The 13245-nt window shown below is 45.9% G+C and overlaps 1 protein-coding gene across 2 annotated transcripts in view; it reads right to left on the reverse strand.

Moving 5' to 3' along the window:
- Positions 1–1216: 1216 nt before the first annotated feature.
- LOC112237991 (chloride intracellular channel protein 5-like) overlaps positions 1217–13245 on the reverse strand; it is a 59127-nt gene continuing 47098 nt past the window's right edge. For both annotated transcript variants that reach the window (XM_042301133.1, XM_042301134.1), the window contains exons 2-6: positions 6507–6616; positions 5066–5191; positions 4547–4653; positions 2739–2920; positions 1217–2569 (exon numbers count right to left, since the gene is read on the reverse strand). In XM_042301133.1, coding sequence (XP_042157067.1) covers positions 2405–2569; positions 2739–2920; positions 4547–4653; positions 5066–5191; positions 6507–6616 — 690 coding nt within the window. In that variant the 3' untranslated portion in view covers positions 1217–2404. The remainder of the gene's footprint in view (positions 2570–2738; positions 2921–4546; positions 4654–5065; positions 5192–6506; positions 6617–13245) is intronic.

Here is a 13245-nt window from a genome sequence, read left to right on the forward strand (position 1 = left end):
CCTATAGTAACCCTGTTCCCTATAGTAACCCTGTTCCCTATAGTAACCCTGTTCCCTATAGTAACCCTGTTCCCTATAGTCACCCTGTTCCCTATAGTCACCCTGTTCCCTATAGTCACCCTGTTCCCTATAGTCACCCTGTTCCCTATAGTAACCCTGTTCCCTATAGTAACCCTGTTCCCTATAGTAACCCTGTTCCCTATAGTCACCCTGTTCCCTATAGTAACCCTGTTCCCTATAGTCACCCTGTTCCCTATAGTCACCCTGTTCCCTATAGTAACCCTGTTCCCTATAGTCACCCTGTTCCCTATAGTCACCCTGTTCCCTATAGTCACCCTGTTCCCTATAGTAACCCTGTTCCCTATAGTCACCCTGTTCCCTATAGTCACCCTGTCACCCTGTTCCCTATAGTAACCCTGTTCCCTATAGTCACCCTGTTCCCTATAGTCACCCTGTTCCCTATAGTCACCCTGTTCCCTATAGTCACCCTGTTCCCTATAGTAACCCTGTTCCCTATAGTAACCCTGTTCCCTATAGTCACCCTGTTCCCTATAGTCACCCTGTTCCCTATAGTCACCCTGTTCCCTATAGTCACCCTGTTCCCTATAGTCACCCTGTTCCCTATAGTAACCCTGTTCCCTATAGTAACCCTGTTCCCTATAGTCACCCTGTTCCCTATAGTAACCCTGTTCCCTATAGTAACCCTGTTCCCTATAGTAACCCTGTTCCCTATAGTCACCCTGTTCCCTATAGTCACCCTGTTCCCTATAGTCACCCTGTTCCCTATAGTAACCCTGTTCCCTATAGTAACCCTGTTCCCTATAGTCACCCTGTTCCCTATAGTCACCCTGTTCCCTATAGTAACCCTGTTCCCTATAGTAACCCTGTTCCCTATAGTCACCCTGTTCCCTATAGTCACCCTGTTCCCTATAGTCACCCTGTTCCCTATAGTCACCCTGTTCCCTATAGTCACCCTGTTCCCTATAGTCACCCTGTTCCCTATAGTAACCCTGTTCCCTATAGTCACCCTGTTCCCTATAGTAACCCTGTTCCCTATAGTAACCCTGTTCCCTATAGTCACCCTGTTCCCTATAGTAACCCTGTTCCCTATAGTCACCCTGTTCCCTATAGTCACCCTGTTCCCTATAGTAACCCTGTTCCCTATAGTCACCCTGTTCCCTATAGTCACCCTGTTCCCTATAGTCACCCTGTTCCCTATAGTAACCCTGTTCCCTATGGTCACCCTGTTCCCTATAGTCACCCTGTTCCCTATAGTCACCCTGTTCCCTATGGTGCTGGTCATGACTCGTGCACTATAGGGCAATAGGGCCCTGGAATACACCCATAGTAATGTTCTCTTAATACACAACACCTTTTCTCCTTGTTTGTTCAAAAGTTTTGAAAATACATTAAAATTTGTTAACAAATGATCAAATCAACTTCTCAACATAAGATCTGTCTCAAATAGAGAGACTACAGCAAAACGATATGAAAATCAACCAAGTGAAGCTCGTGATTGTAATGGACCTTTCAACGTAGTGTATTATCAATTACAGATCAATACATCAATCAATATATTAGTATAATCAGTAGCCAGATGTTGATGGTGGAGGCAGACGACAGCAGGGGAAATTATGAATAAATACAACCAGCTGGTCACTGTGGACTGGCTTCATGGTAACTGCTGATATGGGTTGGGATTCGGAGTCAAGGGGTTAAAAATCACGCTTGTAGGTTAGAGGTCAGGGGTTAGAAGTCAGGGGTTAGAGATCAGGGGTTAGAGGTCAAGGATTAGAGGTCTGGGGTTAGAGGTCAGGGATTAGAGATCAGGGGTTAGAGGTCAGGAGTTAGAGGTTAGAGATCAGGGATTAGGTTTCAAGGGGTTAAAAATCACGCTTGTAGGTTAGAGGTCAGGGGTTAGAGGTCAGGGGTTAGAGGTCAGGGGTTAGAGGTCAGGGGTTAGAGGTCAGGGGTTAGGTTTCAAGGGGTTAAAAATCACTTGTAGGTTAGAGGTCAGGGGTTAGAAGTCAGGGATTAGAGTTCAGGGGTTAGAGGTCAGGGATTAGAGGTCAGGGATTAGAGGTCAGGGGTTAGGTTTCAAGGGGTTAAAAATCACGCTTGTAGGTTAGAGGTCAGGGGTTAGAGGTCAGGGGTTAGAGATCAGGGGTTAGAGGTCAGGGATTAGAGGTCAGGGGTTAAAGGTCAGGGATTAGGTTTCAAGGGGTTAAAAATCAGGCTTGTAGGTTAGAGGACAGGGGTTAGAGGTCAGGGGTTAGAGGTCAGGGATTAGGTGTCAGGGGGTTATAAGTCAGGCTTGTAGTTTAGAGGACAGGGGTTAGAGGTCAGGGGTTAGAGGCCAGGGGTTAAAAATCATGGTTGTAGGTTAGAGGTTAGGGGTTAAATGTCACTTCTCCAGTCTCTTGGCCACATCCAGGTAAGCCATCTCTATCTCGTTGTCGGCAGCGCAGGTGTTGGTGAACTCGTCTCGTGTGTAGGCATTCTTCAGATAGCGCCACACCCCACCCAGCTCAGACGGAATCTCATAGTTACGATACTTCTTGGCAACCACCTGGTAACAAAACACAGAGAGAACACACCTCACACTCAGGTAATAGAACGTCTGTGAGCCTGTGTCTGTCTGTGTGTGTGTGTGTCTGTGTGTGTGTGTGTGTGTGTGTGTGTGTGTGTGTGTGTGTGTGTGTGTGTGTGTGTGTGTGTGTGTGTGTGTGTGTGTGTACCTTGACTATATGTAGTTTGGGCAGTAGGTTGCAGTCAGCCAGGGTGAGGTCATCTCCATCCAGGAAGCGTCTGGTGGACCCCCTCTCCTCCTCCATGCTGTCTGCATCAATCTCCTCTGGGAGGGGACCAGCCAGGTAGTCATCTAACTTCTTCAGTGCCTTCAGCAGACCCTTCTCCAGGACTAGAAGGGAGGGGGAGAGAGAGATTTTAGTCCATTTGTCATATAAAGAGAAATCAGGAAAAGGGAGCACATCTCCATCATATCCACCAGGTGGCAGTACAGGACAGTACAGTCATCTAAATCAAATCCACCTGGTGGCAGTACAGGACAGTACGGTCATCTCCATCATATCCACCAGGTGGCAGTACAGGACAGTACAGTCATCTCCATCATATCCACCAGGTGGCAGTACAGGACAGTACGGTCATCTCCATCATATCCACCAGGTGGCAGTACAGGACAGTACAGTCATCATCATATCCACCAGGTGGCAGTACAGGACAGTACAGTCATCTCCATCATATCCACCAGGTGGCAGTACAGGACAGTACAGCCATCTCCATCATATCCACCAGGTGGCAGTACAGGACAGTACAGTCATCTCCATCATATCCACCAGGTGGCAGTACAGGACAGTACAGTCATCTCCATCTTATCCACCAGGTGGCAGTACAGGACAGTACAGTCATCTCCATCATATCCACCAGGTGGCAGTACAGGACAGTACAGTCATCATCATATCCACCAGGTGGCAGTACAGGACAGTACAGTCATCATCATATCCACCAGGTGGCAGTACAGGACAGTACAGTCATCTCCATCATATCCACCTGGTGGCAGTACAGGACAGTACCGTCATCTCCATCATATCCACCAGGTGGCAGTACAGGACAGTACAGTCATCTCCATCATATCCACCTGGTGGCAGTACAGGACAGTACCGTCATCTCCATCATATCCACCAGGTGGCAGTACAGGACCGTACAGTGATCTCCATCATATCCACCAGGTGGCAGTACAGGACAGTACAGTCATCTCCATCATATCCACCAGGTGGCAGCACAGGACAGTACACAGCCACAGCAGGCCAAAGCCAGGTTCCTTCTGTGCAGCAGGATTGATTCTGCTACCATTTAGTGGCAGCTAACAGTTGGACATGTCTGATATTGCTTCTGAAATTCACACTAGTTTAAAAAGTAAATCTCAATGAGACGAAACCTGCAAAATGTAAGTATGAGACACAATAATAACGTATAGCAACCTACGGCCCTTCCACAAAGTTCAATGATATAGTGACAGAGGTTTGCAGAGGGATAGAGGTTAGGCCATAGGAATCAGAATACTAGAATGGACATGAACCTTCTTATGATGGGATAAAGGTCAGCCATGATGGTCAGGGAGTTGGTCAACCATGGTTTGCCAGTGCTGTGATAAGATAGTGTAAAATAATGAATTTGAATAATGTATCTGTACTGTGTGTTTGTTAGCTAGCTAGCCAGACAGTTTTAGACTTCCTCACTACTTGTTATTTGTGAGAAGTGTTGATATGTTGAAAGCACGGAGCTATCTGTTTAAACTACAGCTCAGACACCCATTCATACTCCACAAGACATGTTCTAGGGGTTAGGGTTAAGTGTAGGGGTCAGGGGTTAGGCTATGTGTCCTACCTCCATTAGCTTGGTGTTCTAAGTGTTAGGGTTAAGGGTAGGGGTCAAGGGTTATACTATGTGTCCTACCTCCATTAGCTTGGCGTTCTTAGGGTTAAGGGTTAAGGGTAGGGGTCAAGGGTTAGACTATGTGTCCTACCTCCATTAGCTTCAGGCTTGGTGTTCTTGATGTACGCTGAGAACTTGGCAAAGATGTTGTTTCCAGCTGTGTTGGACTCTCTCTGCTTGGCTGCCAACTTAGGGTACCTGCAAGAGGAAGACACAGAGATACAGTCAGATACAGGAATAGAGATACAGTCAGATACAGGAATACAGAGATACAGTCAGATACAGTCAGATACAGGAATACTGAGATACTAAGACACAACCAGACACAGTCAGACACAGAGACAGTGGAAAACATCTGGGTCACAGTATCATCTATTGAGCTGTATTCAGTGGATATAATCGAGCGAGCTGGATCAGGACTTGCACTGACACTACTTTGGGTGATGGCATATGAAGCCGAACGGTACAGAGGATTTCTGTGTGATACACATTATGGTTGGAGGGCTGCCTGTGTACGAGTTGACAGTGTTATCTGGAGAGAGGACGTACTCCTAGGAAGATGTGTGACGTTGTGCTGTTGTATTCATACAGCGTGTTACTGTATCCTTACTTGGGTGGAGCCAGTACATCCTCCAGGAACTCTTCTATCTTGTTGATGTCTGTCTTCACCTCTCCATTAAATGTCAGGAAGGGAGGATGGGTCCCTGGCGCTAGGTTATGGAGGTCAGCTGGCTTCCTATTGGACAACAGATAGATAGAGTTACTTCTAATTGGAGCAGAGAGGGTCAGGGTTTCTTCCTATTAAAGCAGAGAGAGACAGGGTTACTTCCTATTAAAGCAGAGGGACAGGGTTACTTCCCATTAAAGCAGAGAGAGACAGGGTTACTTCCTATTAAAGCAGAGAGAGACAGGGTTACTTCCTATTAAAGCAGAGAGAGACAGGGTTACTTCCTATTAAAGCAGAGAGAGACAGGGTTACTTCCCATTAAAGCAGAGAGAGACAGGGTTACTTCCTATTAAAGCAGAGAGAGACAGGGTTACTTCCTATTAAAGCAGAGAGAGACAGGGTTACTTCCTATTAAAGCAGAGAGACAGGGTTACTTCCTATTAAAGCAGAGAGACAGGGTTACTTCCTATTAAAGCAGAGAGAGACAGGGTTACTTCCTATTAAAGCAGAGAGAGACAGGTGAGTGTTTGTAAACTTCTAACATCATCAAGAGTCTAAATGGAAAATCCCAACTTGTGACATAAATCTGAGCTGATGTAGCATGACCTCTACTACTGAGTCACCTGGTTGTCATGTCTGACCATTTCCTCAGTGGATCAGACACCTGGGAGTGTTACCAAGGTGATACTGTCCCTTTCCTCAGTGGTGTGTCCTCTGTCCCTTTCCTCAGTGGTGTGTCCTCTGTCCCTTTCCTCTGTGGTGTGTCCTCTGTCCCTGTCCTCTGTGGTGTGTCCTCTGTCCCTGTCCTCTGTGGTGTGTCCTCTGTCCCTGTCCTCTGTGGTGTGTCCTCTGTCCCTTTCCTCTGTGGTGTGTCCTCTGTCCCACATACCTCTTTAGCCCCTGTCCCTTAACCCCTAACCCCTGGCATACCTCTTTAGCCCCTGTCCCTTAACCCCTAACCCCAAGGCATACCTCTTTAGCCCCTGTCCCTTAACCCCTAACCCCAAGGCATACCTCTTTAGCCCCTGTCCCTTAACCCCTAACCCCTGGCGTACCTCTTTAGCCCCTGTGCCTTAACCCCTAACCCCTGGCGTACCTCTTTAGCCCCTGTCCCTTAACCCCTAACCCCTGGCATACCTCTTTAGCCCCTGTCCCTTAACCCCTAACCCCTGGCATACCTCTTTAGCCCCTGTCCCTTAACCCCTAACCCCTGGCATACCTCTTTAGCCCCTGTCCCTTAACCCCTAACCCCAAGGCATACCTCTTTAGCCCCTGTCCCTTAACCCCTAACCCCTGGCATACCTCTTTAGCCCCTGTACCTTAACCCCTAACCCCTGGTGTACCTCTTTAGCCCCTGTCCCTTAACCCCTAACCCCTGGCGTACCTCTTAAGGTCGACGGTGGTGACATTGAAGACCACTCCCTTCAGCCACAGGATCATGAAGAGACGCTGGGAGAACGGACAGTTCCCGATACTCTCTCCATCACTACCCGCCTAGAGAGAGAGAGCATTATCATTAGCAGCTGACTCGTACATTTCCTCAGTGAAAACAATGTACTGAGCAAATGTCAAATGGGCTTTTTTACCAAATTACCGTACGACAGACCACGTATTCACCCAGCACACCCTAATTGACAAACAAACCAATACAAGGGAAATTTGCCTCGAGGGTCTGCTATATAAATTGATGGAAAGTGTTGTTGGGGGAAAACGTATGACATTATAAAATCCATGTATGCAAACAACCAGTGTGCGGTTAAAATTGGCAAATAATACACACATTTCTTTCTACAGGGCCGTGGGGTGAGACAGGGATGCAGCAAAAGCCCCGCCCTCTTCAACATATATATTAACAAATTGGCGCGAGCACTAGAACAGTCTGCAGCACCCGGCCTCACCCTACTAGAATCTGAAGTCAAATGTCTACTGTTTGCTGATGATCTGGTGTTTCTGTCCCGAACCAATGAGGGCCTACAGCAGCACCTAGATCTTATGCACAGATTCTGTCAGACCTGGGCCCTGACAGTAAATCTCAGTAAGACCAAAATAATGGTGTTCCAAAAAAGGTCCAGTCGCCAGGACCACAAATACAAATTCCATCTAGACACTGATGCCCCAGAGCACACAAAAAACTATAGATACCTTGGCATAAAAATCAGGGCCACAGGTAACTTCCACAAAGCTGTGAACAATCTGAGAGACAAGGCAAGAAGGGCCTTCTTTGTCATCAAAAGGAACATCAAATTCAACATACCAATTAGGATCTGGCTAAAAATACAGAGAGTACATAGTGCCAGAATACCTGACCACTGTGACTGACCCAAACTTAAGGAAAGCTTTGACTATGTACAGACTCAGTGAGCATAGCCTTGCTATTGAGAAAGGCCGCCGTAGGCAGACCTGGCTCTCAAGAGAAGACAGGCTATGTGCTCACTGCCCACAAAATGAGGTGGAAACTGAGCTGCACTTCCTAACCTCCTGCCAAATGTATGACCATATTAGAGACACATATTTCCCTCAGATTACGCAGACCCACAAAGATATCAAAAACAAATAGAATTTTGATTAAGTCCCATATCTACTGGGTGAAATACCAGTGTGCCATCACAGCAGCAAGATTTGTGACCTGTTGCCACAAGAAAAGGTCAACCAGTGAAAAAAACCACCATTGTCAATACAACCCGTATTTATGTTTATTTATTTTCCCTTTTGTACTTTAACTATTTGCACATCATTACAACACTGTATATATACATAATATGACATTTGAAATATCTTTATTCTCCCGAGTGGCGCAGAGGTCTAAGGCACTGCATCTCAGTGCTATAAGCGTCATTACAGACCCTGGGTCGATTCCAGGCTGTATCACAACTGGCTGTGATTGGGAGTCCCATAGGGAGGTGCATAATTGGCCCAGCGTCGCCCAAGCTTAGCCGGGGTAGGCCGTCATTGTAAAAAATAATTTGTTCTTAACTGACTTGCCTAGTTAAATAAAATAAACTTTTGTGAGTGTAATGTTTACTCTTCATTTTTTTTGTTTATTTAAATTGTATTTATTATCACTTTCACTTGCTTTGGCAATGTAAACATATGTTTCCCATGCCAATAAAGCCCTTTGATTGGAAATTGAAATGGAAATGAATTGAGAGAGAGAGAGAGAGAGAGAGAGAGATAGGGGGTGAAGGGGGAGAGAGAGAAAGAGGGGAAGGGAGAGAGAGAGATAGGGGAGAGAGCAAAAAGGAGGGGAGAGAGAGAACAGGGGAGAGAGAGAGAGGAGGGGGAGAGAGAGAAGGAGGGGGAGAGAGAGAAGGGGGGAAAGATCAGGTATCTCACTCTGTGTGTGTGTGTGCGTGTGTGTGTGTGTGTAGTTTCCATAGCGGTGGAAACTAACCCAGTCACCTGACACCATGGACTGACTGAATTATGAATACTGATTCCATTACCTGCTTCATCGACCACAGAGATACCTTTACATAGCAATGGGCTGGGTATGGAGCTAGGGGTCCACAGGGCTGGGTATGGAGCTAGGGTCCACAGGGCTGGGTATGGAGCTAGGGTCTACAGGGCTGGGTATGAGCTAGGGTCTACAGGGCTGGGTATGGAGCTAGGATCTACAGGGCTGGGTATGGAGCTAGGGGTCTACAGGGCTGGGTATGGAGCAAGGGGTCTACAGGGCTGGGTATGGAGCTAGGGGTCTACAGGGCTGTCCTATTCAGTGTCCTGTGTGAATCTAAGTGTGCGTTCTCTAATTCTCTCCTTCTCTTTCTTTCTCTCTCTCGGAGGACCCGAGCCCTAGGACCATGACCCAGGACTACCTGACATGATGACTCCTTGCTGTCCCCAGTCCACCTGGCCATGCTGCTGTTCCAGTTTCAACTGACCTGAGCCCTAGGACCATGCCCCAGGACTACCTGACATGATGACTCCTTGCTGTCCCCAGTCCACCTGGCCATGCTGCTGCTCCAGTTTCAACTTCCACCTGACTGTGCTGCTGCTCCAGTTTCAACTGTTCTGCCTTATTATTATTCGACCATGCTGGTCATTTATGAACATTTGAACATCTTGGCCATGTTCTGTTATAATCTCCACCCGGCACAGCCAGAAGAGGACTGGCCACCCCACATAGCCTGGTTCCTCTCTAGGTTTCTTCCTAGGTTTTGGCCTTTCTAGGGAGTTTTTCCTAGCCACCGTGCTTCTACACCTGCATTGCTTGCTGTTTGGGGTTTTAGGCTGGGTTTCTGTACAGCACTTTGAGATATCAGCTGATGTACGAAGGGCTATATAAATAAATTTGATTTGATTTGATTTGATATGGAGCTAGGGTCCACAGGGCTGGGTATGGAGCTAGGGTCCACAGGGCTGGGTATGGAACTAGGATCCACAGGGCTGGGTATGGAGCTAGGGTCTTCGGGGCTGGGTATGGAGCTAGGGTCTACAGGGCTGGGTATGGAGCTAAGATCTACAGGGCTGGGTGTGGAGCTAAGAGTCTCAGGGCTGGGTATGGAGCTAGGGGCACTGGGCCGGGTATGGAGCTAGGATGCACAGGGCTGGGTATGTGGCAATGAACCGGTTACCTTCAGATGAACCCGGATGACACTTGTGGGTATTGTAGAGCAGTGACAGTTGTGAGGGTCTCGAGCAAATGGGAGAACACCGTCGTGTTTGTGAGAGTCTCCACTTTCCATAGAGGTTATATAAGGTCATATTAGTTTCCATAGAGGTTATATAAGGTCATATTAGTTTCCATAGAGGTTATATAAGGTCATAATAGTTTCCATAGAGGTTATATAAGGTCATATTAGTTTCCATAGAGGTTATATAAGGTCATAATAGTTTGAGGCTACAGATGTTTTTTTGTTGTTGTTAGAAGACAGATTTTCAGGACAAACCACGATCTCTTTCACCTTTCACCTGAAGTGTTACATAGGTTGAGACGCATTCATGCATTTGTTATGTAAATTAGATCGACGGGTCAATCGACTCTAGGGGGTTAATTAACATAAACACGTTCAGCATCTCCAGATCTCCGGGCCTACAAACCGCCGATTAGCAGGTCTAAAGAAACATTTAGATATGAAAACAATGTATTTCAGAAGAACAGAATATGAGTTACCCTACTGGCTATGCTCCATGCCATGCCTCTATACCATGGGCTCTCCTACCCTGTTCCTGCAGCTACTCAGAAGAACAGAATATGCACCAGATGAAGTCAATATTTTAAACGTTATGATCACGGTGATAGTTATCATCACGGTACAGTTTTCAGTTGGCTTGGCTCTGCCATTGTACTGTTGTACTATGGTAACGCACAATTAATAAAGACGGTACCATTAATCACAATTGTGCATTACCATGGTAGAATGTAGAATGTAGGTTAAAACCACGCTATTTCCATGTGTAACAGTATAGCTTCCTTCCCTCTCCTCGCCTCGAACCAGGGATCCTCTGCACACATAGACAACTGACACTCACGAAGCATCGTTACCCATCACTCCACAAAAGCCGCGGCCCTTGCAGAGCAAGGGGAATAACTACTCCAAGGTCTCAGAGGGAGTGACGTCACCGATTGAAACGCTATTACGCTTTATCCCCTTACACTGTGTATAAGACAGTAGTTTTTTGGAATTGTTAGTTAGATTATTTGTTCGTTATTACTGCACTGTCGGAACTAGAAGCACAAGCATTTCGCTACACTCGCATTAACATCTGCTAACCATGTGTATGTGACAAATACAATTTGATTTGATTTGATTTGATTTTATTAGCGCGCACCACCGCTAACTAGCTAGCCATTTCACATCGGTTACACATGATCCACATATATGTACACCGTGGTTTAAATGATGCCATATCATGGTAATATTTAATGGCAGTACCATCATACTTCAAGGCTAAACCATGGTACATTTCTAGGATTGAGACTATACCATGGTATAAGTGAAAGTACCATATTAGTACCATAGTATAAGTGAAAGTACCAAATTAGTACCATGGTATGAATGAAAGTACCAAATTAGTACCATGGTATGAATGAACGTACCATGGTAGAACCACGGTTAATTGCTGTAAGGGTAGCTAGTGTAGTATGGGGCGAGGCTAGCTAGCGTGTGTAATATGGGGTGTGGAGGTCAGGCTAGCCCGCCTGTGTAATATGGGGTGTGGAGGTCAGGCTAGCTAGCCTGTGTAATATGGGGTGTGGAGGTCAGACTAGCTAGCCTGTGTAATATGGGGTGTGGAGGTCAGACTAGCTAGCCTGTGTAATATGGGGTGTGGAGGTCAGACTAGCTAGCGTGTGTAATATGGGGTGTGGAGGTCAGACTAGCTAGCCTGTGTAATATGGGGTGTGGAGGTCAGACTAGCTAGCCTGTGTAATATGGGGTGTGGAGGTCAGACTAGCTAGTGTAGTATGGGGCAGGGAGGTCAGGATAGCTAGTGTAGATTGATGGACCACTGTATCTGATGAGCCACTGTCTCTCTGTACCATGCTGACTAGACTGTATGCCAATGCCCCCCCCCCTGTAGTAAAGCTTCTGTCTGTGGACCACTGTGTGTGATGTGTGTGTACCATGTGTGTGTGTGTGTGTGTGTGTGTGTGTGTGTGTGTGTGTGTGTGTGTGTGTGTGTGTGTGTGTGTGTGTGTGTGTGTGTGTGTGTGTGTGTGTGTGTGTGTGTGTGTGTGTGTTGTGTGTGTGTGTGTGTGTGTGTGTGTGTGTGTGCGTGTGTTGAAGCTTCTACAAGTGTATTGTTGTTGCTGAGCTGAGTTCTATGGGTCCTGTGGTAACACAATACACTGCTGATCATAATAGATAGGCAACATCTAGAACACTGAGGACAATAGAACACACTATAGAGGGACAGCAGGGCAGAGGCCTGACCCTAATACACTGACCTGTACAATGCAAACACTTAATTTGCACACTGCGTCACTTTGTAAACATTTAGTGTACTTGAGGTTTAAAAGGCTTCCATAGTTTGTCATTTCCACTTTTAAATTTCAGACTTTATTTTTCCTTTACTAAAAAATGTATCCACCGCATCAAATTTATAATCCAAATTAATTATTCACATTTCCTGTTGCAGCAGGATTATTTTCCTGCTGTAGGAGACTGGCTCAAATTAAGATCCTACATCTGTAGGGCGTTCCTTGACTAAACTGACCAATACAAAAGCAGGATCAAGGAGTTAGGAGCCAGTTAACTTGTCTAAATATTCAGAAAACATTTTTTTTTAAATCAACCAAAAACACAAATCAAAAGTGAGCTTTCTTATGAACCAGAAACGGAGTAGTTGTTTTGGGTTATTGATCCTATTCTGTATATGGAACAAAAATATAAAACGCAACATTTTACTGAGTTACAGTTCATATGAGGAAATCAGTCAATTGAAATGAATTCATTAGATCTATGGATTTAACATGACTGGGAATACAGATGGATATACAGTGTACTTGGAAAGTATTCAGACCCCTTGACTTTTTCTACATTTTGTTACAACCTTGATTTTTTCCCCTCCTCATCAATGAGAATGAAAAGCAAAAAAAAAGGGTTTTAGAAATGTTTGCAAATGTATTTAAATAAAAAACAAGAAATACCTTATTTGCATAGTCCTTTTTCTGAGACTCGAAATTGAGCTCAGGTGCATCCTGTTTCCATTGATCATCCTTGATGTTTCTACAGCTTGATTTTCTACAACTTGATTGTTGTCCACCTGTGGTATATTCAATTGATTGAACATGATTTGGAAAGGCACACACCTGTCTATATAAGGTCCCACAGTTGACAGTGAATGTCAGACCAAAAACCAAGCCAAGGAATTGTCTGTAGAGCTCAGAGACAGGATTGTGGCGAGGCACAGATCTGGGGAAGGGTATCAAAACATTTCTGCATCATTCTTAAATGAAAGAAGTTTAGAACCACCAAGACTCTTCCTAGAGCTGGTCGCCCGGCCAAACTGAGCAATCGTGGGAGAAGGGCCTTGGTCAGGGAGGTGACCAAGAACACGATGGTTACTCTGACAGAGCTCTAGAGTTCCTCTGTGGAGATGGGAAAACCTTCCAGAAGGACAACCATCTCTGCAACACTCCACCAATCAGGCCTTATGGTAGAGTGGCCAGACGGAAGCCC

Source organism: Oncorhynchus tshawytscha, linkage group LG18 (genome assembly GCF_018296145.1).
Source record: "Oncorhynchus tshawytscha isolate Ot180627B linkage group LG18, Otsh_v2.0, whole genome shotgun sequence".
Classification (NCBI taxonomy): domain Eukaryota; kingdom Metazoa; phylum Chordata; class Actinopteri; order Salmoniformes; family Salmonidae; genus Oncorhynchus; species Oncorhynchus tshawytscha.